Below are 25,412 nucleotides of genomic sequence, written 5' to 3'. Positions count from 1 at the left end.
AATCATCAGTTAAAATATACAATTTTTTACGTTAACTGGGGGTGGAGAACGGAGCAGCCTGCTAGATGGAGGTTTGATCAGGTCTGTCAGGTTGCTGCTGTCTTGCTTCACAGTTAACTGGTTGATTGAGGGCTTTTCACTCATACAGCTGGTTTCTAAAGGGTGATGAGGTTGGACGATGTAACGAGCATGATGCTAGACAAATGTTGTAAATGTTGAGTTTTGATCAGGAGATTCCATAACTGAACAAACTTGAAATGTTGTTTTCATATATCATATTTCATATGATATTTTTCATCCTCCTGCTTGTATGAGTAATTTTTGTCATTCAGTTTGTTCTTTCCTTGATTCAGTGTTTATTCCTGCTTTTTTTTTTCCAAGAAGCCTGAATATGTTTCCTTGGTGTGATGGGCTGGTTGCTGAGTTTATTCAACTCTTTCACACAGCTATCCTCCTGCTTGTATGAGTAATTTTTGTCATTCAGTTTGTTCTTTCCTTTATTCAGTGTTTATTCCTGCTGCTGCCCTTTAGCAAGGTACTGTGATCAGAGCTGGAGTTGCTTCTAGGGCTAGGATATGGTTATTATATGGATATGGATTATGGTTATTTACACATTACTCATTCCCAGCATTTCAGGAATAATTCAAAGATTTTCAACGCAGTTCAACAAAAGCCACATTAAACACTGATTTAAATAAAATCAAAATCATGTCATCATCACGAATCATCACCTCAAACTCAGTTTCTGTCCTAACTGAGTGCTAAACGGTCATGGCGATATTTGAATATTACATTATATCGACTTTCAACTGAATCATATGATGATATGATCTTAATTGCTCTACAGTTATTTGTTGTTCAAATTAATAATTCTGTGCAAGTTGTAGTTAAAATAATGAAGAAAATGGTTATTGGATATTTACACATTTCTTCTGACATAATTGACGTAATGCATGACACTGGAACACTGGTTTGTTGCTTTGAACATCACTTTATTGACTTTCTATATGATGAAATCTCCACAATCCCAGGAATATAATTCTGGTAGAGGTACTAAACCACTCTTACTTTATGTACATCAAATTTGATGAGTGAAGAAAAGATAAAGAGAATCAGTCTTCCAAAACCCCTCGGGTAATTTCTACGTAATTGTAGAGTGAAAACTCCCACATTCCCCGAAACATTACCAAGGACATAACCTTGATGCCCTGCACCCAGCCCCAGCTTTTAAGTCCAATCACGCCTTTTGTGTAGTAATATTTCTACATTTTCCCCTAGAGTTACTCGAGGTTAGTTAGAGTTAGTACCTCTGAAATGACCTGATCTATTTATCCCCCTACAGTCACAGAGTCCCCGTCAGGCCAGATTTGCACCTCAGGCCAACCACTGAGTCTGTGTTTTTTCGGGAAGTCGAGTCCCAGAGGAAAGAGACATGGCCAACAACTCGTTTCGTGGGTCAAAACATGGCCGACGTGGCGAGGCCAACCACGAGGCCGAGTTCAGCTGCTCACTGCAGGAGCTGCGCTCGCTCATGGAGCTGAGAGGAGCAGAGTCACTGACCAGGATCCAGGAGTCTTACGGAGATGTTAACGGACTTTGTGCCAGATTGAGGACGTCACCTGTCGAAGGTAAATATGTTCAGAAACTCTGCTTCTGTATTCAGTTTGTGTCCGCACAGACTGTCTTTCTAAAACAACAGGCTTACTGCCAGCTGGAGCATCACAGCACCAGTGATGTCAATCTAAACCTAAACAAAAACTAAAGTTCAATCACAAGCATTGTGACGCTCCACTCTAAATACAGTTTGGTGTTTTCAGTCATAGCCACTGCTACGTATGTAATGATGTTTTAGGCCGTTTCACCAGTGACTCACAGAACCCTTCCCCTGGCGTGGACACCATTAAACCAACAGAGGAATATTAGGTTTAGTATGGCTTGAGGGACTGTTTGATGGTCAAAGTCGACTGTGACCTGCAGCCTCTGTTGACCCTGCCTTACTCTCTGTCAGCTTCAGGACAATATGAGATAAACATAGCGTGTTCCAGTCTGTAAATACTGCAATTGAATTAAGAAAAATTCAAATGGAGGATTCATAGCAGTGAGGACAATATGATTTATCTTGTTGTAGAGGCAGTTTTAATGAAGCGAAGTGGTTTGACCGAAAAGGCTTTAAAGAGAAGAAGGTAGTAATTTAGGACTTTGTTGGGATTGTCCAGACGCGGGACATCTATTCGACTCACGTCAGATGGGCAAAGCAAATTTCAAGGTCAGGAAATATCAAACTTTCAGTGCTGTGTGTGCTGGTCGTTGTGTCACAACAAAAATGGGGCCCTAAATTTGATAATAAACTGAGGCAATGTGCCGCTGTCATTTGCGGACTAGCATGAAATGAAAATGTCCACTGTTTCCATCAGGCTGCAAACTTTGGCCTGTAATATTTTCTGTCCAACAAAGGTAGAACTTAGAAAGCAATTTTTAAAAAGCAAGCATGGTCAGGGTCCGTAGTAAGTCTTGATTTTAACCGTTATTTTTTAAGGTTAGGAATATGCTTGAATTTGAATATACTCCTTCAAAAATCCATATTTTTCAACGTAATCTGGTGTTTCATCTACACAATGTAAACCAAAAATCTTAATATTTCAAATGAAACAATCCCATTGCCATATTTGTTTGTTATCTCCTGGCGTCTCACACTAGAAGAGAGCGGACCTAGATTTACTGACATGAAATGAAAAGTGGCGTTTTTCCGTTCACCTTCGCGTCTGGTCTAAACCTGCCGTCATCAGGGTGACCATCTGCTCTCAGTATGGACATTTTTGGTTTAGGTACCTTGAAAGTGCTTGAATTTTACTCTTAAAACACTATAAGAACCCTGATGATAATAATAGTTAATGTTGTGGAGGCAGTGATGCTCATCATATGTGATCACCATGTAAAGCTTTTCTACATAATGACCTCAGTGACCTCTGCTGAACCCTGGAGGACAGGGGCTTGGGGATCAGGGGTTGGTGTACCTTGTGTGCACCGCTAAGGATGACCAGAGGAGTTTTGTGTTTTAATTTAAATGTTAAACCTGGACTTCATGACCCGGCTGTGACTGCATGTTTAGACAGAACACAAGCTGTTCTTTTAATCAACATCCTGTAGTTTGTAGGTTTTAGCACTTTTAGTAGATTAAAGTTATCCTTCGGTTTTTAGATTGATTTCCTTCCCTCCATAAACATATTGATTTCAGTTCATTTCTATAAAAGTTGACATGCAGAGACATAGTCAAGTTTAACCAAACTTTATTGTTTTGGTAAAGTTCTGCTATGATGTGTCTCATACTGACCTGCAGACAGTGAATTCAGTGTGTCTCAGTAGACTCAATGTGCCTTGGTGGACTCAGTGTGTCTAATACATCTGCCCTTTGACATTTTCCTCCTCATCATTAATTCATTTAGTCTGTCCATCTTGCACGCGCTCAGTAAACACCTTCAGCGGTTCGAGTCCTGCTGACAGAGAGAGGTAAAATGTCAGCAGCAGCTTGAAATCAGTGGAAAATCCATCACACTGCTTTCCTCCTCTGTGTGTCTCTGTGGTGACAGCTGGGGGGCAGATCCATTAACTTTCAGTATAATCTCACATGCTTAGTGCTCTGCTCACCGAGTTTCATTTTCAAACAACATGAAGAGCGCTGGGTTAAAAACCTGTTCAGATTGACTGAGTGTTCTGCCATGCAGCAGCTGCAGTTTGTCTAAAGGGATCTGAGCATGTCCCAACATGTTGTTCTGCTCCACAGAGGGAACCAGTCTGCCCTCTGCTCTCACACAACTCCACACTACAGCAGAGAGGCACAAACACCAGATAAGATAAACAATGGGTCAGTTAAAAAAAACACGTTTGAATGATTGAAATTAACACTTAATTTGTTCAAATTAATTTTGATGCAACCCCAGTAGCCTAATCCTAAACTATGTTGTTGCCTAAACCTAAATTTCGCTGCATTCACCGTGTCTCCATTGCCTCACAAGGTGACAAGCTACTGTTACTCACCGCTGAGCTAATTTACTAGATGGCAATTGTAGGTAGTGCATTTTATGAAGTCTGTACACAGTGCTGACTTATTATCTTCTATGGTGTTGAATCCAAAATGTTTCTTCACATTACTTTTCAGTTGTTTTGGTGTCATGATTATCTATACAGCACAGCTCACTAGTTTACAAACTCGCTGGTTTGTGTTAAAGAAGAGAGCAACAGTCTGGTTTCACAGAGCACAACAGGACATACAGTGGGTCAGATGGACACCGCATTGTAGGAACACCCCCCACTGAAGTACATGACATGGCCTGTTGAGCTAATAATATGGAGAATTGCTGCATATATTCATGTTTCCTAACTAATAACTGACTGGACTTTTGCTCTGTTGTCTCTGACATTAAACTTTTGATGGACAGGATAAAGGCAGCACAGAGATGTAGTCCTCACACTGAGTACTGCAAGCTTTCAAAAATGAAATTATGCAACATTTTCATCTTTAAGGTTTCCTACAGACAATTTTAGACGGGCAAAATTAAAGGCAGAATGTGTAGGATTTTCCTAAAAAATCAATATATAGACTCATAAAAAAGAATCCATCTCATTCATCACTTATGACCCACTATAAGTGTGTGGCGGTGTGTGTATCCGCTGAGGCCCTGCCTTCTGCCTGTGTTTTCTTATTCAGCTGTGTTCGGGACGTTTCTGGGCATCAACCTTTGGGCAGTGGGTGTGTAGCCCCCAGCCAATAACAGCGCGCAGGGTGTGAGGGTGGAACTTTATAACAACATAGTAACCAGGTGCCAGATCATACCACGCATCCAAGAGGAAGCTATGACCTCATTACATTTTTGGGAGCTTGTAAAAGCTGGGTGCATACTACCTCTCTTTTTCTTTTTTAATGGTCAAACCAATTCACATATTTCAGCTTCTTTCTGATGCCTAATACGAACTGTGTGGAGGTTCAGATCATCATCAGTGAGCCAGAGCACATCTGGAGTGCTATAAAAACCCAAGAGTATATGTTTAAGAGACACATCAGATCAGAAAACATTAATGGCACAGTGTGATGTCACATTCTGATTTTGTAATATCATATTCTCACAGTAGTTTTCCACTCGATATCAAGGCAACAATTGTCAGTTCAAACCATATTCACAGTTTTATCCTTGTTGTTGTTTGCAATTTCTCCTAGAATTTAAAATAAAGTTCTTTGAGTTTGAGGAAAGTTTGGACAAACAGTATCAGTTTGTAAAGATGGAGACTAGACACTGTAGGGTCTTTGGGGTTAAATAAGTTTCAGTATAATTAGATTGTTTGACTCAAGTTTATCTGCAAATCTAAGCCTAATAACTATATCACTAATATTTGACAATGATTACAAATGTTAAATCACTCATGACTTATAATGTTGAATTTGTTCTTCAGAGTTTAAGACATGTAAAGAGGTTAGGATTAAGGATCAGAGGAGGACATGTGTCTGATGTTGTCTTTGTGTCTCCTGCTGCAGGTTTAGATGGAAACTCGGAGGACATCGACAGAAGGAAACAGGAGTTTGGACAGAACCTCATCCCTCCTAAAAAGCCAAAAACCTTTGTGCAGTTAGTGTGGGAAGCCCTGCAGGATGTCACACTGATCATCCTGGAGGTGGCAGCCATCATTTCACTAGGCCTTTCTTTCTACAGACCGCCCGATGCTGAAAGACAGAGTAAGTTTATCTTTTTATTTTACAGTCACTCTGTTTGTTGAAACCTTTACATGTTCCGATAAGTCTCTTTCTGTAATTTTTTATCATGGACTTGTGTGTAACAGGGACATTGTGGTGAGATGTTAGCAGAGCTGTCAGGTGGTCAGAAGGTGTTTCCTGTTATCTCATCTTCAGTTTCAGCTTCAGTCAGTGAGGGTGTCTGGGACTCAATGTACATCAGCAGTATATGTGAGAATACTGGTTCATGAAAATCATGTTCCTACAGTGAGCAGCTTACCTGCAGCTTCTTATCGATAGACATTTATTCATTTTATTATAGTGTTTTCCATAAATGCTTCTTACCTAGAATATGATAAATACCATGTTATCCATGGCCTCTGCTTAGTTACACTGTTACACGTATAGTTACACAGACTTTCTATTTCTCTCACTCTGCCTTTTTTCTGTGAGTCGGTTATACGACGTGTAAATGTTGGTATCATTGAATTAGTCTCCATCCCTGACAGAAAGGTCAGTTCACCAAGGCCAGGCTGCATCTGACCCCGGCCGGTAAGAGCGTTAAGAAGGAGAGTCAGCTGACATGCGTTGACCCATTCAGGTGCAGGTTTGGTCCGCATGTGTTGGTCTGAATGGGGTATTAGCCACATAGGCCAAATATATCCAGCTGTTAATAAAAATCACCAATAAATTACTTCTCTGTGACAACTGCTGCTTCAAGTGTTTAAAATCTTCAGTGTGTCAGCAGTGTGTCATGTCCTCCTAAACTTAGACTTTTCCTTAGAAACCTGGATCCTCCTGTATGGGAAGGTCAGAGGTCACTTCCTGTCAGGCCGCACTGTTTGAGTGTAAAGAAGCAGGAGAAAATGTAACTAATGTTGACATGTGTTCAGAAAACTACAATTCCAGCCTGTGTTGTCTCTGCTCAGACTGTGGAAAAGCAGCTGGCGGCGTGGAGGAGGAGGGTGAGGCGGAGGCTGGGTGGATCGAAGGCGCTGCCATCTTGCTGTCGGTGGTGTGTGTGGTCCTGGTGACGGCCTTCAACGACTGGAGCAAAGAGAAGCAGTTCCGCGGCCTCCAGAGCCGCATCGAGCAGGAGCAGAAGTTCACCGTGGTCCGAGGGGGGCAGATGATCCAGATCAAAGTATCCGAGATCGTCGTCGGAGACATCGCACAAATCAAATATGGTGAGAGAACAAAAAGCATGCACTTATCTATAGCAGAGCTTACCATTGGTTGAAAGTCAAGTTCAGCCAAGTTTACAAGTTTACCCCGAGGGATGATTGGATCTGGATATCAAACCTTAGTTTCTGGCATGGACTGAAATGAGATGAAAAATGGTCTGGTACTGAAAGCCATTAAATGTCTTGTCAGTTACATAATCTTGTTGACTTATTCTTTGATCACATAGTTTCTGATTTAAATCATCATTTTGCCAGCTTTGACAACTTTTTTCTTTTTTCAATGAAAAAAGGGTTTTGTAGTCAAGCATGTTTATATTTATTTATCAAAGTAAGGTATTAAGTATTATCATTTTTGTATCAGTACTGAAGATCTGGTCCCAGAGTGGTAGAATCCACTGCAGACTGAAAGACACCTTTTCACAATACACCTAGAGAGACAATGATAGACTTTACTGATGTTTCACGAGACTAACTGCACTGTAGCTCTCCGACTGTACTGTTGTTTGTTTGGGAAGGTCCAATTTTTAACGGGACATCTAGCTCTTGAGATCTAGTTCCTTTTGAGTTTGAATGCACTTATTGTAAGTTGTTTTGGACAAACACATCTGCAAAGCGAATGTATTGTAATAATTGTAAGGTATTGTAATTAAATTCAGGTATACTATGGGCATGAAATACTATTGAAAAGTAGTTTGTTAGCTGTTAATAGTGCTGCAGATAGTGTCAGTTTATAGTGTCGTGTTTTTAAGATTACGTTCAGGTTACACTGCCACAACATAAAGTTATGTAACTGTAACTTGTCTAATTTCCCCCTGGGGATCAATAAAGTATTTCTGATTCTGATTCTGATATGTAATTTATGGTCCTTAAAGAATTTCAAAATTCAATTTGAAAAACTGAACAGCAGAATAATCATGTCAGGAAGTCATTAACATAACTCTAACTGTCTTCTAGGGATCCTTAAATATTAACATGTGAACATCAGAATGCAACAGTCTATATAATATTTCTGTAAAATTCCTGTAGATAGCAATATTGTGGCCAACACTTTGCAGTTTAGTGACTGAGGTTAAAAAAAACTGCAGAATGTTGATGTTTTCTAATGATAATGAGCCAATTTCTCTAATTCATTAGAAAGCAAAACGTAAAGATACATTTTATATCTAATCATTAGGGGGAAAAAATTATTTCTCCCCCAGAAATCATGTGACAGACAGGTGATGTAATGATGATGTAACATGGTGACCTGATGAGGGTGAGCTGTTGTTACAGTGTACCTGTGTGTGTTGGTGTTCCAGGTGACCTCCTACCTGCTGATGGCGTCCTGATTCAGGGCAATGATCTGAAGATTGATGAGAGCTCTCTGACCGGAGAGTCGGATCATGTCAAGAAGAGTCTCGACAAAGACCCCATGTTGCTGTCAGGTGCTTCACTCTACTCCATTCACATCAAATTACTGCCAAGTTCAGTATGACCTGAGCTGTCATTGTCAGCTCTTACCAGACAGTTTCTGCTGCTGATTTCTCACTGTTAAATCTGATCATCTCAGGTTTTCACACCTACAGACTGAACACTAAACCTCCTCCTACACTAAAATAATACAACTTTGAACCACCTAAAATACTGAAGAAATGAAAATATTTTTATTTTTATTCAGTGTGAAAAAAGACCATGACCAAAAACCAATTTCATGATTATTATTTTGGGAAAGAGTCACCACAGTAACAGCAGAGTGAAGATTATAAAAAATATAATTTTGGAAAACAACATGCACACTGGACAATACGACATACAGCCACTGAAAAAGTTCTAACTAAGAACCGTCACTTGGGGCTTCTCCTACAGCGGCCTCCCTGTGTGGATCTGTCCACAGCTCCCACTAAAGTTATCGGGGAGCAATAGAAAATTCCACACATACTCGCAGGAGTATGTACAAAATAGACAGTGGACAGTGGACACGGAGGCGAAGAGTTGGTATTTGCCGAAGTGACCATGATATCTAATGATGTTACAGTCATGTCGCAGGTTTGAATTCAGCCCATGATTTTGTCACATCATCCCCCTCTGTCTCTCTCTCAAAGGAGACACAAGGGGGACCCATGTGAGCAGATGAGATCTGGGTGTAGTAGTTTTTTAGGGGGCTCAACATGAGATCCATCAGGTTGCTCACTGACTCACTCCCACTATCAAGTCAGTTTTATTTGAATCACAAATTTGCCTCTAGGGCTTTACAGTCTGTACAGCATATAACATGACCATCCTTAGAGCCATGGAGGAAAGTTTAGGTGGAGCAACAGAGGAGGATAGATGCAATAAATGTAGTATGTAGAAGACTAAAGTGGGCAGAAATGATAAAATTCCTTGGCCTCTCTCTCTCTCTCTCTCTCTCAGGTACCCATGTGATGGAGGGCTCTGGCAAGATGGTGGTCACCGCTGTAGGTGTGAACTCTCAGACTGGAATCATCTTCACACTGCTTGGTGCTGGTGAGGATGGTGATGGTGATGGTGAGGAGAAGGCTGACAAAGAGAAAAAGAAGAAAGAGATTGACAAGAAGAAAGAGGAACGGAAAAAGAAAGGGAAGAAGGACAAGAAAAGTAAGTTCAGTGTATAAGTGGGCTGTTTCACTTCAGCTGGTGCAGTAGAATGGAGTTTGTTTTACTCCAATAAATCTGTGTGTCTGACTGTTAGAAGGAAACTACCAGGCCAGTCCACAACAACAGTTTTTTATTTCTGGCACTCAGAGCAGATGCACTGTTAGATTAGGGAGTGTTAGATTTAGATTTTAGAAGCTGTATCAACATTATTTCATGAGTCTGTAACCTCGGCCAAAGATGATTTGTTAGTCTGTACCGTTTCACGGGTAGAGTAACAAACATGTTTTTTGCTGTGGCGGCAAAACGTTACCCGTGGAAACACTGGCTTTTATCCAAAGCACTTTACAATTTGCCTCTCATTCACCCATTCACACACGCACACACATACCAATTGTGGCAAGCTCCCATGCAAGGCATCAAGAGCAATTGGGGTTTAATATTTTGCTCAAGACCACTTTGACAACTCGCTCTGCCTGCTGAGCCACAGCCGCCTCTCTGAGAGATGCAACCCCTCTGCTTTTTTAGTGGTAGTCACATGTAGGTTTGTTGCCGGGACAAATCACCAACAACAAACTTACACACATACCCACTGATACCCAATAATCGTCTTAGATGAAAAGTCAAGGAATCCGCAGTTATTGCAATTCATCCTATGGGGAACATGAATGTCTGTACTGAACTTCATGACAATCCATTCACTAGTTATTCAGATATTTCAGTCTCTTAGACCAAAGTAGTGGTTAATACAGTTATAAAGACAAATAGCTCGGTCAGTCACAGCAGTTGGGGATGTATGAAGAAAAGCAACAGAGCGAACAGCACTGCAGTTCAGGTTAGTTTGATATTCAGCAGCATCCATGCAGAGTCTGCCGTTTTATTAATGTTTCTTTCCATATGTATAATTAACTAATGGCTGTTACATGTTTTCCCTTCACAGGTAAAAAAGATGACAAAGGCAAGAAAGGTGAGCAGTTCATCAGTGTCTCAGTACTGTGAGTGATCATATGTGACTGAGTAGATGTGAAGGTTGTATTGAACAGTAGTTGCTTCAGTTACCTGAGGCTGGCTGGTTTCTTCACAGCTGTGCTGGTCACTGTGGACTCTGGTTCCTGGTTTCCTTGTGGTGGTTCTGAGCTGTAGAACAACAGCTGGTAACATTTGTTTTGTCCTTGGAGCTGCCTTCTTGTTCATGTGTTTATTCGTCTGCCATGTTGGAGTAGATAAGTATCCCAGCATGCATTCCACATCAATCAGTGGTGAAGTAGCAATGCGTCGATCTGACATACCAGATCAATATCAGTTTCGTACTGAACCAATTAAGCGGATCAGGTTTTGGCCATGAAGCAAATTAACTAATTTTTCTAGCCCCACCGTATGCCTGACCTCATGTTACCTTACATGAAAATGATCCCACTCAGTTCCACACAGTGCCGTATACAGATTTTAAATATAGTAAAAAGAGAACGCCTGCTCAAATCAGTACTCAGTACTAAATTTAGATACTGGAATTGCTACAGAGAGAAAAAGTTGGATCGATGCTTCCCGAGCTATAAGCCAGACTCATAGCTGTTATTGTGCCACTTGATTTAGTTTCGATAACTGTTCAGGTGAGTTAACCGCTTACATTGAATATGTGGTCATTTTGTCAAAATAATGCCCATCTCACATGTAATATCGTCCCACAAAATTCAGTTAAAGAATCTTGAGAAGTTTTGGTTATCTGAAGGTGTGACTATATGCTGAGTTGGCTGTTTGATGAGAAAACCTTTGTTTAGGTTACTGTACCCTTCATAACAGGATGTTTCTGTTATGTAAAGTGGATACTTTTGGAGTGATTTATTTGGGAACCGGACGCACCCAGTGTGGCATGGACCACATCCTGCTTCGCCCTTATCCCACTAGTGATAGCCTTAGAGGGCAAAGCCTAAACGAAATAGACCATTAGTTACTTGTCGTAACTCTCGAGTATAGGCGCAGCCCTCTAAGCTGTGGGCCCCACTGGTTCCTTTAACTAACTGAGGAAAAAGCTGTTTTTGGGGGCCAATTGTCCAGTCTCAGCTAAACTTATACACAAGGTGAGGACCAAGGTGGGGCCCATGGCATAAGTGGGCTCTTCAGTGCTACACAAGAGAGGGATGAACCCACTAGTGATATTCTTAGAGGGCTGCGCCTATGCTCATAGAATCTGGAGTTACGGTACGTGACTAATGTTCACGCAGAGCAACAGCCGAAGGGGAGATTTCAATACTCAACCGACCAATGGTGTAACTTCATCACTGACTCAGTAAGTCATAGACGTTCCCGGTTAAAGGGCTGGTGCTGCTTTTCTGCGGTCTAGCCAAAACAATCTATGTTGGTTTACAAGAGGTGGTTCTGATCAGACTGGTCAAAGATCCTGCAAGAGGTCAGGGGTCTGAGGGGGATCTCAGGTTCAGTCAGTTACCCTCCTGGTCCCCCCTGGGTCTGCTCATGTTTCCTGGTCCCTGGCAGGATCTCCTGGTTCCTTGTGGTCCCTGTGGTCTCACATGGTGCAGTGTACGTCCCTGTGGTCTGAGCAGCAGCAGCAGGTGCTCCTGACTCTGTTGATGGTGATTAGGACCAAGCAGATTATCTGCCTTAAGCTCGGCAGCTGCTTTCTTCTCCTGCCTGCTGCTGCTGCCTGCCTGTCCACTAATAACCTCATTACTGAGCTGGGATCAGCACGCTCACACACACACAGACACACCTGCAGATACCCTCACTCTCTGTGACAGAGCTACAGTGTTAGTTGACTCTGTAGTGCTGTTTATTGTTACCGTGGTGATCCAGAGAAACAGAGATGATGTAGTCTTGTTAGTTAGTTGGTTGGTAAGATAGTTTGGAGGTCTGCTCTGACTCATATATGAAGTTAATCAATACAGCACAATAAGCCCAGACTGGGATTAGACATAACCACCTAAACCTGTTGACACACAACATCACAGCCTGCCCTCCACTGGTTGTCCTGTCACACACTCAACTGACTGTTCACTCTGTTAACACAGACTTTCAATAGTGACTAACAATGATAAAACTGATGACAAAATGTCAGTGTAGTTGGTGACATGTCCGTCTGTGTGTGATGGACAAGTGGACAGTATGACCCACATACTGACATAATCATCCTCAGGTCCTGCTCTGTGATTCATAGAAAAAGTGTTCCAAATGTTCATGAAGGAAATCATAGTATACTGTGGTCAATATATGGTAGGACAACCTGATTTTTTAGGGTTTTTGGGCTTCCATAGATGCTGAGTTAGTTGACAAGGCCTCAACTGCAGAGAGACCCAGTCCAGTTGAAACACATACATACATTTACATTGTACTTCTAATTTCTCCTTACAATCATATTTTAGTAATAATCCTGTTTTCTGATCTGCTCCTGTTTTATTTGCTGTTGTAAACTCAACATTCCATGTTTACCTGATGTAAATTATAAATTCAGCATGACGTACATTTCCACAGTGCAACAGTAAACAGTACAACAACAGTCATGTCATTCTCACCACTCTGCTGAAAACACATTATCTGTTTAACTGATCCAGTCGGCTCTACTTTTCCAATTTTCAATCACTGTTAGGTTGCCGTCAATGAAACTCAACTCTTCCTTTAGATATTTCACATTAAAAGCCTTCCAGTGGCTCAAGTGGAATAATCCCTTGCTTTCCCAGTAGGCTTACAGTGTGAAACATCTGCAGGAAGTGCTGATTACATTGACAGCAGTTTAACAGTGATTTAAAAAAAACAATTGTTTAAACCAATTTTTCTTACAGTGATACATTATTTTTATTATGGCTCATGTGTCCTATGTAGGAAAAAACAAGGATGGAGCCACTGTGGAGATGCAGCCGCTCAACGATGACGGAGAACCAGAGAAGAAGAAAAACCTACCAAAGAAGGAGAAGTCAGTCCTCCAGGGGAAGCTGACCAAGCTGGCTGTGCAGATCGGCAAAGCAGGTACGAACAGAGAATCAGATCATAATGATGAGTTTGAATATCACAGTGATGTAGACATCATCTGGGCTGAGCACCATCTCCACATGTTACTGTGCTCTTCCACAATGAAACTATGCACTGGGCTTTTATTGTGAAGGTGAAGCCGCCCCATCTGGTGGACATGAGGGATTAATTTACTCGGAACCCTGTTATTCACCTCCACCTCATTCATAGTGTATTACTGCTTACTACATGATTAGTGCTGATCTTGTTGGACCTGATGTGTGTTTCCATCTCAAAGTAGGAAATCCTGAGTGTCCAAAAAAGTGATGAATATTTGGTCCTACTTTCAGGACTAGGAGTAAAATCATTTTATCACCCGGCAGTGCTGATATTTAAAGAGGTGTCTTAACTTGTAAGGAGTTGCAAGAGGCATCCTGTGGGAGGAGAGATGTTCATTGATGAAACTGAACTTAAAAAGATACTGTTTTTTGATCTTATGCAGCACACAAAAGAGAGCACATTAACGTTCTCTTAAACCAAGGTCCCTGCAGTCTGGTGCTTTTTGGCAGTAAGTGCAGCTTCATGTTTGAGGGAGATGTTTGTATTGTAACAGTGTATTTCCTAAGACTGGGTGACGTTACAGAAATAATTAATTTTCCCATCCTGTAAGGACTCATATATATTCTCCATGGAGTAGACCACAGCCCACAGAGGGTTTGTGACATCATCACTGCATGTGTGATATACACGATATATACCAAAATGCGCCAAACAAGGCATTGTAAAACTAAGATATGTTCCACAGCTGAGTCAGGTTACCTACTATTTTAAATTACATTCATTTTTCATATTCTAAGCCGCACAAGTGGCTTGCCAGTGTTTACTTAACCACCTGCTATACTAATGGCATATAGGAAAATATGAGATTGAAGGTGGGCTATGCATTAATTTTGGCATTGTATTTTTGCATGTGACCTAGATAACTCACCTATATTATTTGCCTATACACATAAAGCCTACACATGAAGAAGTTGTGCAGCTTATTTCTGCATTTTACATTTGCCTAATACAAATCAGTTCTACCCTGAAGGACTGGTTTTAGTCTTAGGTTAACTTTCCGTGTGCACTCCTCACTTAAAACACCATCTGTTGTGCTCATGTCTTGATCAGGTTTATAGCTGAACTAAACTCTCTTTTGTCTCTGTTTCGCTCTCTCTGACCCTGTCAGTCTCTTTGTCTTTCTGTGTCCTCAGGTCTGTTCATGTCATCTCTCACTGTCCTCATCCTCATCACTCGCTTCCTGATCGATACCTTCTGGGTGCAGGGGGTCCCCTGGGCTAAAGAGTGCATGCCCATCTACATCCAGTTCTTGGTGAAGTTCTTCATCATCGGTGTGACGGTGCTGGTGGTGGCTGTGCCTGAAGGTCTCCCTCTAGCTGTCACCATTTCTCTGGCCTATTCAGTCAAGGTCTGTTTGTATACAGCATTATACAGCCTGTCGCCCTGAACATATGTAGTCTGTATACAGCATTATAAAACACTATAATAAAATACTCAGACTCAGGTGACACTGCTTTCTACCTTTGTCAGAAAATGATGAAGGACAACAACCTAGTCCGCCACCTGGATGCCTGTGAGACGATGGGCAACGCCACGGCCATCTGCTCCGACAAGACGGGCACACTCACTATGAACCGCATGACAGTGGTGCAGGCTTACATCGCAGGACGCTACCACAAAAAGGTGCCGGAGCCGGACCTGATTCCTGCCCAGATCCTGGACCTGCTCGTCCTGGGCATCGGGGTCAACTGCGCCTACACCACCAAGATTATGGTGAGTTGTAAAAATAGCCTTTCATTCAGGAAGCTCTGTAAGTTAAGTATTTGGCCTAGAGAGCATGTTGGTTTGGAGAGCTGCCATTGCAGCTCAGGACTCTTCTGATCACTGCCTCCTGGATCGACTGCACAGATCAGAGAACAGAGGAGACAAACAGGTTCCGCAAGAGTTAAAAAGTACCAACAAGTATTTATCATCTCTTTCCTTTCAGTCAGTTCACTGCTGAGACTATCACTAGCGATTATTTTTATTATCAATTAGTATTATATAGTATTATAGATGATTATTTTCTGTTTTCAGGATACTTTTCTTCAAACTATCCTGAAAACAGCACTGCGCTAAAAACCAATGTCTGTGCTGGTATGGTCGTGTCAGATGAGGAGGTGAAATCTGATCCAGGAAGTCCAGTTTGAATAATAAATCCGCTGAGTTTGAAGGTTTATCAGACACCAAAACAATTTACCAAAAGATTTATAATAAAACAGACAAATGATAAAAAGTTGTACTGTGTATAAAACATAATGAGATATCAGCATAAAAATATAAAAATAATTGGTTGTTGGCCTACCAATAAAAAGACGTTTTAAGAAGTTATTTAAAGGAAGATGATGATCTGGCAGACTGGGCTCTTCAGCCAGGTAATTCTAGAGCCATGGTGCCAACAAAACGACCCCCTCTAGCTTTTAATCTTGTCACAGGAATAGCAAGCAGGGTCCTGTCTGAGGCTGTGCACAGGTTGTTGAGGGAATAGTAACTCTGACATATAATCAGGGGCCATAAAGAGCCTAAAAAGCGATCAATAAAATCTTATACATTTCATGTACAAAGGAACCTAAGTGTGCAGCAGTTAGTGGTCTGTTGCGAAGTCTTTTGAAGATAAAACTTATTTTGTTGTCATTTAATCTTCAACACTGAACACTGTTACCTGTTTTGTGTTTGTTGAAAACTGTGTGTCGTCACTGATTTGTCATTAAAAACTAAAACTTATGCTGTGAATTAATGTCTTCTCTGTTGCTGCTTCCTGCAGCCTCCAGAGAAGGAAGGCGGGCTGGCTCGCCAGGTGGGAAACAAGACTGAATGTGCCTTACTGGGACTGTCCCTCAACCTGCACCGAGACTACCAGACCATCCGCAACGAAATCCCAGAAGAGAAACTGTTCAAAGTCTACACCTTCAACTCTGTGAGGAAGTCCATGAGCACCGTGCTAAAGAACTATGATGGCAGCTACCGGATGTTCAGCAAGGGGGCCTCTGAGATCCTGCTAAGGAAGTAGGTTTACTGCTGCTGCTCACACAGCTCTGTGCTCAGTTAGATGTCATTACATGACTCTTTCCTGTGGTTCCAGGTGCTGTAAGATCCTGACGGCCAGCGGCGAGGCCAAAGCCTTCAAACCTCGGGACCGAGACGATCTAGTGAGGAAGGTGGTTGAGCCGATGGCGTCGGAGGGCCTAAGGACCATCTGCCTCGCCTACAGAGATTTCCCCGCAGCTGACGGAGAGCCTGAGTGGGACAATGAGGCCCACATCCTCACTGGCCTCACCTGCATCGCTGTGGTTGGCATTGAGGACCCTGTACGACCTGAGGTACGTCGTATGTACGACACATGGAGGCAACCAGCCAATCCAAGTAAAAATACACGCAGTGCGAGTCGCTACACGCAGAGCATCTGAAGAGGAGCATCCTCAACAGCTACAATAAGTGTTTGAAGCTGCTGTCTGACAGTCATCAGTTTTTGTTCCATAATCTGTTATTTTACCTTCATTTCTTGTTTCTAGTGTTCTTTCATCTGTCCAGAGCGTTCCTTAAACCTCAACATGTATCACTCTTTAATTGTTCAGGTACCAGAAGCCATCAGAAAGTGCCAGCGGGCCGGGATCACTGTCCGCATGGTGACCGGAGACAACATCAATACTGCCCGGGCCATTTCCACCAAATGTGGCATCCTGCAACCTGGAGATGACTTCCTGTGTATGGAGGGCAAAGAATTCAACCGACGAATCCGCAACGAGCTAGGAGAGGTCAGACAATCACAAAGACAGCAGTGTCTGTCCTAAACCTTGGGTGCCCCATCCAACACTTCTTTAGGGGACACTAGAAGCACTTTAGTCTGATGAACTTATTTAAATTAATGTTTTGTAACTTAAAATCCATATTTATGTTGTGTCTCTTTCTCTGCAGATTGAGCAGGAGCGTATTGATAAGATTTGGCCAAAGCTGAGAGTCCTCGCCAGATCTTCTCCAACGGACAAACACACTCTTGTCAAAGGTTAGACACACTTTAACCAGGTCGGGGTTTCATCGAAATGAATAGAAAACAAATATTAAAGGTTTGAATAAAATGTTAGCATATGTACAAATTCAGAGGTCACCATGATATGAAAATTAAACAAACAACAATCAGTGAAAACTGATTTTAGAGGTGGTCAGAGTTAGGGAACACCTTTGATCCTCATTTGGTCCATAAGTGTGTTTCAGCTGTGTGCCTGTCTGTCGTCATCTCAGGTATCATCGACAGCACTGTGATGGAGCAGAGGCAGGTTGTCGCGGTAACTGGAGATGGAACAAACGATGGTCCTGCCCTAAAGAAAGCGGATGTTGGCTTCGCCATGGTAACGATTGTCATCAAACTGCTGCTTCTAGTTTATTTTGTTACATTTATTAAGACAGTCATCAGTGTGTTTATAAAACAGAAAAAATTAATGTAATCCGTACATAAATGATAAAAATCTTTATTTATCAATTAACTTGTTCATATGAGCTGAGGAGACAATAAGGTGTGAATCTATTTATAAATGTATTAATGTTATGAAATATTCAGATATCAGATTAATATTAATTTGCTACATTTCCAGTTTAAAGAAAAGAAACAAAACTAAAGCCCAGATGACTTAAACTTCCCGCCCCCTCAGACCTTTAGATTACTCTGATCCAGAGCTGTGGATCAGCCTTGGTCTAAACCCACGTCCAGGTTTAGTGTAAGGTTTATGTAAGCTAAGCTACATGCTGTATTCTGCAGGGCATTGCAGGGACGGACGTGGCAAAGGAGGCGTCTGACATCATCCTGACAGACGATAATTTCAGCAGCATCGTGAAGGCTGTGATGTGGGGCAGGAACGTCTACGACAGCATCTCTAAGTTCCTGCAGTTCCAGCTCACCGTCAATGTGGTCGCCGTCATCGTGGCCTTCACCGGAGCCTGCATCACCCAGGTCAGAGCCACCGGACACTGCTGCTGCCTCCATTAGGGGTGGACAGTAACGTGTGACAGTCTAATAGTCCAGTCCAACTGACAGTGGTGACTCTGTGAAAGAAGTTTCTATTCATGCTGGAGTTTATACATTTTATCTGTGTTTCCACCCCAGAACCCCGGGTGGTTCCTGGCTTAAAGACTTTGTCATCACACAGACAGTTCAGACTAAAAGGATTCTGATTGTTCTGCTTTTTAAATTCAGAGAGTCAGGCAACATTTGAATGAAAACGTAATGACAGCCATGTGGTTGTTTGACATCAGGCCATTCTGATCAATCCACTCCCACACAGTCTTGATGAAGCAGATTAGCTCAGTTTAAATAGTGTTAAACTCTAATAGTACATAACTTAACTTAGTCATGAATATTTAATATTATAGATAAATACTTGAGGCTTGAAACCAAGTTTTCAGAGGCTTTAAGGTTTCTGTTACAGTAGAAAAAAAACACCAGTGCACTTTTACCGAAAGCCTCTTATTCACACACACTCACATAGTCACACAACGATGTGAACAATATGGTGTGTCAGTGTTTCTCTGCTGGCTGACACTGACTGTAGATCTGTGTCTGTTTCCAGGACTCTCCTCTGAAAGCTGTGCAGATGTTGTGGGTCAACCTCATCATGGACACCTTCGCTTCACTGGCTCTCGCCACTGAGCCGCCAACAGAGGCGCTGCTGCTCAGGAACCCGTACGGCCGCAAGAAGCCGCTCATCTCCCGTACCATGATGAAGAACATCCTGGGACACGGCGTCTACCAGCTGACTATAATCTTCACCCTGCTCTTCCTTGGTCAGTGAATGCACCACAGCTTCATGGTCTGAAACAGACTAACTGTGGGTTTGAGTTCAGAGGCAAAGATCCACATAATTCTGTATTTAACACATTTAGATGAGCTGGACTTGCAGTCCATTGAGATGCAGATAGGAATGTGCTAGTGTCACAATTTAATTCAGACTGCACAGAGGAGTATTAATTAGGGGAGCTCTTAGAAAAGAAACCGTTCACTTAAAAGTGTGATTCCATACAACCCATTGAGGCCGGGACACCTTTGCAGCATATCTCATTCATATGAGATGCAATTTGTGCATATACTAAACCAAAAAGATGATAATAAATAAAACAAAGATACACTAAGAGCTAACAGCAGGTTGGAAGTTGTGAACATGAAAATACTTTTATCTAGAAATATTTCTTGAAAAGGGACTTGAAAGTTGACATTAGAGTGGAGGCCTGGGGTCCTTTGTGCGTGATCCAGTGATCCAAAGCCAGGGAGCCTTCACAGCAAAGACTCTGTTACTAACCTGGACCAAAGAACAACCAGGAGACGTCCTCAGGCTGTTATACAGCAGATGTATTTTGGGGCCAGGCCTAATTTAGCCTTGTGCATAATCAGTAAAATTTTGAAATCAACTGTGAAATTAACTGGTAGCCGGTGAAGGGAGCCTAACATAGAGGTGATGTGATTGAGGTTCAGGTGTGGCTTCATCAAATCAAAGCAGGCTGTATAATCTGTATTTAAATGTGTGTACATGCATATACTGCACATAACCACCTACTGTAAGTATATAAAGTGACTTATTACATTACCCATTCAATATTTAATTCTTGACTTCACTTTATATAAATTTATACATGTATAATGTTTTTTCACCTACTGGCATGTACATAATAGTTACATGTTTGTGTTTGCTCATCTTTGTGAAGCTGTTTGTTCTTAGAACTGAATTTACGTACATTGAGAGCCTAATTAAACATGATTCTGATATCTGGGATTTTAATGGATTATCTGCATGGATTAAGGCGCAAAAACCTCCTTAAATTTGGTTTTTAAAAAGTGTCCTTAAAATAATTAAATTAAAACCCCTTAACTCATGGAAAAAAACACAAGAAATATCTTAATATCTTACATTGCACTAATTAGTCATTAATTGACCTCCTAAAATGCCATTAACAATGCCGTAGTTCCATAATTATTAATGTGTAAATGAATGGAATTTGGATGTAACAACATGGAGACATTGGGTTGATTTCTACACCTGCTCAGTAGTCTTTGACCCCCCTCCCACAGGTGAGAAGATATTTGACATCGACAGTGGCCGGAACGCCCCCCTCCACGCCCCGCCCTCTGAGCACTACACCATCGTGTTCAACACGTTTGTCCTCATGCAGATCTTTAACGAGCTCAATGCCCGCAAGATTCACGGCGAGAGGAACGTCTTTGAGGGCGTCTTCAAAAACCCAATTTTTTGCTCCATCATCCTGGGAACCTTACTCATACAGGTAACCTGGGGGGCGAGGCAATTGTCACACCTGGTCAGGTTCACAGAGTAACGTGATAAAACACTCCCTGTGTGATGTCATCTCTCTTTCCGCCTGCAGATCGTCATCGTGCAGTTTGGTGGTAAACCGTTCAGCTGTGTGAGTCTGACCATCGAGCAGTGGCTGTGGTGTGTCTTCCTGGGTCTCGGCAGCCTCCTGTGGGGACAGGTGAGACACTTTTTGCAAAGTAGATAGTAGACATGCAACAAATGTTTATGGTTTGCTACCTGGCCGCGAAGAAACAATATGATGCAGCAGTTGCTTTGAACTCAGCGCCCTGCATCTTTCTTCATCACTCCCTGTCACACCCACAACAACAGGGTGCTGGTTTTGAACTAAACTCTGTGTCACTGAAACTCAACACTTCCACCAGATTGATGGTCATAATTCCTCCCTTTCCTAGAAGGCTTTAACAGTGATCAATGGAACAGAGAAGTAGAAGTGGGGGAGTTTATTACCAGCAAATGAAAACAGGCTCTTCAGCTGATCATCATCATTAGACAATAAAAACTGTCTCAAAACCTATAGGTGGTCTGAAGGTGTAGAGGAACAAAGTGCTGCTGTTGTGTCTCACAGGCATTTTTTTATATTTGTGTCTGTCCCCCTCTCAGCTGGTGTCCAGTGTCCCCACTAGCTGGCTGAAGTTCCTGAAGACGGCGGGTCACGGCACGCAGCGGGATGAGATCCCTGAGGAAGAGCTGGAGGACATGAAGGACCTGGATGAGATCGACCACGCTGAGATGGAGATGAAGAGGGGCCATGTGCTCTGGTGCCGCGGCCTCAACCGCATCCAGACGCAGGTATGCTGCTGCGATAAAAGATGGAGAACAAATCCATGAGTTAATGAGTATTTCTAAATATAACTATGCAATGGGAAATCATAAAATATCAGACTTCAGATTTGCTTACAAGGTTTGTTACTAAAATACTGTTTGAATGTGTATAATGATCCAACTGCTGTACATTTACATTATGGCCTGCAGGTCTTTGAGAAAGTAATTTCACCTAGTAATCAGAACAGATCGAACAACAAATAGTTTGAACGTATTTGAAATCTTTAGTTCGGATTGCTATTTGCTAAGTTAGCTGCACAGACTTGAAGAAGAAGAATCCTGCTCAGAGCAAAGTGGCACACACAGCACAAGAGCCTCATTTGTTTTCTATGATGTGAGGAAAACCTGCTGCAGAGTAGAAAATCTCTTTATCAACAGTCAGCAATGGTGATAACCACCACTACAGAGAAACCAGAATAATTTTTGTAATATGTGTTTACCTCTGTTGGAATAGAATGATGCTGTAAATTAAACAATAAGTAATAAATGTTGCTTCTCCAGAAAGCCTTATGACGCATGCGCTGCTTTCTCAGTTATTATAATGATCTGTAGTCAGAAGGAGAATAAGACCCAGGTAGAAAAACACCAGAAGTTTCCTTTAACATCTTCCATTAAAGACCCTGACTGTTTTCTTTCGTCTTTCAGATTCGCGTAGTGAACGCCTTCAGAGACAGCGTGTCTCCGTACGAAGGTCTAGAGACGCCCGAGTCTCGCAGCTCCATCCACAACTTTATGAGCCACCCTGAGTTCCGCATTGAGGACTCAGAGCCTCAGATACCCCTGATCGATGAGGCAGATGGCGAAGACGAGGCCCCCACCAAACGCAATTCCATCATCATCCCACCGCCGCTGACTGGACTGTCCACCCTGCCGCCTCTGCCGTCCTCGCCCAACCAGAACAACAACTCCATGGACCGCATCGTCCCACTGCATAAGGACGCCTCCAGGTCCATTCTGATCCCACCCAACTCAGCGGGGCTACCGCCTTGTCCGGGGAGCCCCCTTCACAGCCTGGAGACCTCACTCTGAAGCCTCACAGCCAGACCTGACCACTTCCTGTTTTGATGGTCTGTTCGTACTGTGTTTGTTACGCCGAGAGTTCTGGTTCTTCTGAGAGCCGAGGAATGAAAAAACATTTTAAAAACAGACTCGTCTGATTGGTTCTCGTCAGGAGTTCACCTTCTGGTTTTTAGAATCCAGGAAGCAGAAATGTTTCCAGGTGTTTGTGGTTGTGTACAGAGCGGCGGCAGGTTCACACAGACTGATGTTTCCTTCTTTACTTTAATAGACATGAACTCTGCAGTTGTTGTTTAGGAGAAGAGTGTTTGTGAGGTGATCGATCAATAATCAGATTCTGATCTGTAAATATTCATGTTGATGTTTTGACGTAGTCAGCGCTGGTTTTAATCAGCAGTTTGTCAGCAAACAAGCTGATGTGAGCTGACGGTGACGAGTTCAGTTAGTTTTGTGTCGAGGTTTAACTTTAAGGATCTGTGACTGAAATGTTTAGCTTCAGTCAGCTTTAATGAGGGGGGAGTTTTATTCTTACAGAAACGTGTGTTTGTAGACAGAAATGTTCAAAGTAAATGTCTAACGTTGGATTTTATTCTAGTGTTTTTGTAAAAAATGTTTTAGGTTGTTGTTTCAAAAGATGTAAAGTTATTAAAACTTAAAAAAAACTTCCAGAGCAGGATGTTTGTGACGCAGCTTCACATCAGAGGAGAGAAGATTCTTTTGTCCTTCGTATCAAATGTACAAAATAACTTCAAAGGCATCTTCACCTCCAGAAGGATAACAACAAGTCAAACTGTCTGTTGAGAAAGCTTCACTGTTGTGACCGGTTGAAGCTCCGCCTCCTTCATGATGAATTTACAGCATCATAGATCCTTACTGTGTCAGGCTCCGCCTTATTCAATACATCATACCAGGTCCGCAGGCAGCTGTCCCACGGCAGGACACAAACAGGCTGTGTCTGAAATCATTCACTCTATAACACTGAATATCCAATCACCTGTACATTGGGCTCACATTATCCCACAGTCCATCACAGAAAGTAGAGTACAATCGAAGGTTCCTGACTGGGAGTGATGGTGGCGTTGGCTCCCAGAAACCTGTGTGAGGTGCACATTTAAACACAGGATCCAACAAAGCCGTGCCAACTATTTATTAGTGACAATCAGCGATCAATAAATCAGATCACTAGAGTTAAAGAAAAGATTGAATTATAAGTAGGTCAGGTCAACCAGGTCATCATTATTCACGCCTAAATATTTTAATGCATCCATAATATCGTTTTTTAGGTACATCTTCAGGCTTTAGTAAACATAGGATCTGACAGGAATTCAATACAAAATTATGAAATATTAACCAAATTAATAATAGCATAAGGATGAACGCCCTTATTTTAACTGTCAATGGTTGTTTCTTTGTTCAGCTCTCAGTCATGGTTTTGAGAGAAGGCTGGCAGACCTGAGAGTGTCCAATCAGGACAGCCAGTCTACTCCTAAACTTTGAGAATAAAGTTGACGTACTCTGGGAAAATACAATGTTATGAAAATAAAGTCGTAGTTTTGAGAAACAAAAGTCACAACTGAGAATAATTTTACTAATGTTACAAGAAAAAGTATTTCCAGATTGTAATTTTATTAGAAAAAGTTGTAATGTGAAAATAAATTTGTGGTTTTCAAAGAAAAAAGACAGTATTTTTTGTTATTTAGAGTTTTTAATCTTTTTACACAGCACAGCATGATAGGCCGCAGCATCTCCCCCTCCCCACAACGCGTGACCAAGCTGACCCACATTTCAGTGAATTTCAACACAGAATCTTTGACTCGCATTGACTCCTGTGAGGCTGTAACCGTCATGAATTCCTTATGACAAGGTGTGCTTGTATGTTTCCAGTTGCTTAGTATAATCCTGGCTGCATTAAGGAAGCCTGCAAGAGTCCAGCTGGTCGAACAGATTTGGCGTGCTTGGCAAAGGCTGATCCAGCGACTCCTCAACTGCCCAAACCACTCGGGTCCAAACCAGCAGACAGTCCCACATGAGGTGTAGAACACTTACAGCACTAATTGCTTTGAATTAGAGCAATCTTCTTAAGTCTGACTGGAGTCCAACAATATCTATGAATTATTTTATATGTATATATAAATATAATATTTATGATTTTATTTTATTTAAATTTGCTCTTACTGACCCATTTATCTTGTGGACAATATTCTCCCAGACCTCTTGTGAAAGCTCGGTGTCCATATCAAAAAGATGATATTAAAAGTTGTAATACTGTGAGAGTAAAATCGTAATTTTACAATAGTTTTTAAAAATTTCAGTATTTTCAAGAATAAAGTGTTAACGGTGTGACAACCTGTGACCAATTTGTTCTTATTTCCAGAATTAAGTTGAAATATTTAGAGAATAATGTAACATTGGCATTTAAAATGTTGAAAATTATGAAAGTAATCATTTAGAGATTTAAAAAAGCAGAATATTTTAAGAATACTAAGAAAAAAGTGGATTGTGAGAATAAAATGAGAATAAGGTCAGGTCACTGTTAGCTTTCTGAAGGGATAAAGGTTTTGTTTTTATAGGATATGATGGTTAAGTAGGATTTTATAGTAGGACTGTGTTGTAAAGCATGGAGGATGACATGTAGTCCAGTGTGTGTGTGTGCGTGCGTGCGTGTGTGTGTGAGTGAAAGTTACGTTTTTGTCTGTTTGT

General features: G+C 41.7%; 1 protein-coding gene across 3 annotated transcripts; it reads left to right on the top strand.

Annotated features, from left to right (window-relative positions):
• The first annotated feature begins 1,417 nt into the window (after positions 1 to 1,417).
• LOC139286136 (plasma membrane calcium-transporting ATPase 1-like) lies at positions 1,418 to 22,724 on the top strand. Of its 3 annotated transcripts, XM_070906836.1 has the most exons (21): positions 1,433 to 1,628; positions 5,528 to 5,725; positions 6,652 to 6,909; positions 8,205 to 8,330; positions 9,298 to 9,512; positions 10,114 to 10,120; positions 10,439 to 10,465; positions 13,333 to 13,476; positions 14,712 to 14,926; positions 15,049 to 15,291; positions 16,322 to 16,563; positions 16,640 to 16,877; positions 17,133 to 17,312; positions 17,473 to 17,560; positions 17,797 to 17,903; positions 18,311 to 18,502; positions 19,119 to 19,332; positions 20,612 to 20,823; positions 20,923 to 21,030; positions 21,474 to 21,662; positions 22,341 to 22,724. In XM_070906836.1, the coding sequence occupies exons 1-21, from the start codon at positions 1,433 to 1,435 to the stop codon at positions 22,722 to 22,724; spliced, it is 3,783 nt and encodes a 1,260-aa protein (XP_070762937.1). The 3 variants fall into 3 exon arrangements, with proteins under 3 accessions (XP_070762939.1, XP_070762937.1, XP_070762938.1); XM_070906838.1 differs by lacking the exon at positions 10,114 to 10,120 and having other exon boundaries at positions 1,418 to 1,628; positions 9,298 to 9,501; XM_070906837.1 differs by lacking the exons at positions 10,114 to 10,120; positions 10,439 to 10,465 and having other exon boundaries at positions 9,298 to 9,501.
• Positions 22,725 to 25,412: the final 2,688 nt, after the last annotated feature.

Source organism: Enoplosus armatus, chromosome 6 (assembly GCF_043641665.1).
Source record: "Enoplosus armatus isolate fEnoArm2 chromosome 6, fEnoArm2.hap1, whole genome shotgun sequence".
Classification (NCBI taxonomy): domain Eukaryota; kingdom Metazoa; phylum Chordata; class Actinopteri; order Centrarchiformes; family Enoplosidae; genus Enoplosus; species Enoplosus armatus.
Note: the sequence above shows the minus strand (reverse complement) of the source record. Positions and strands in the feature narration are given on the sequence as shown.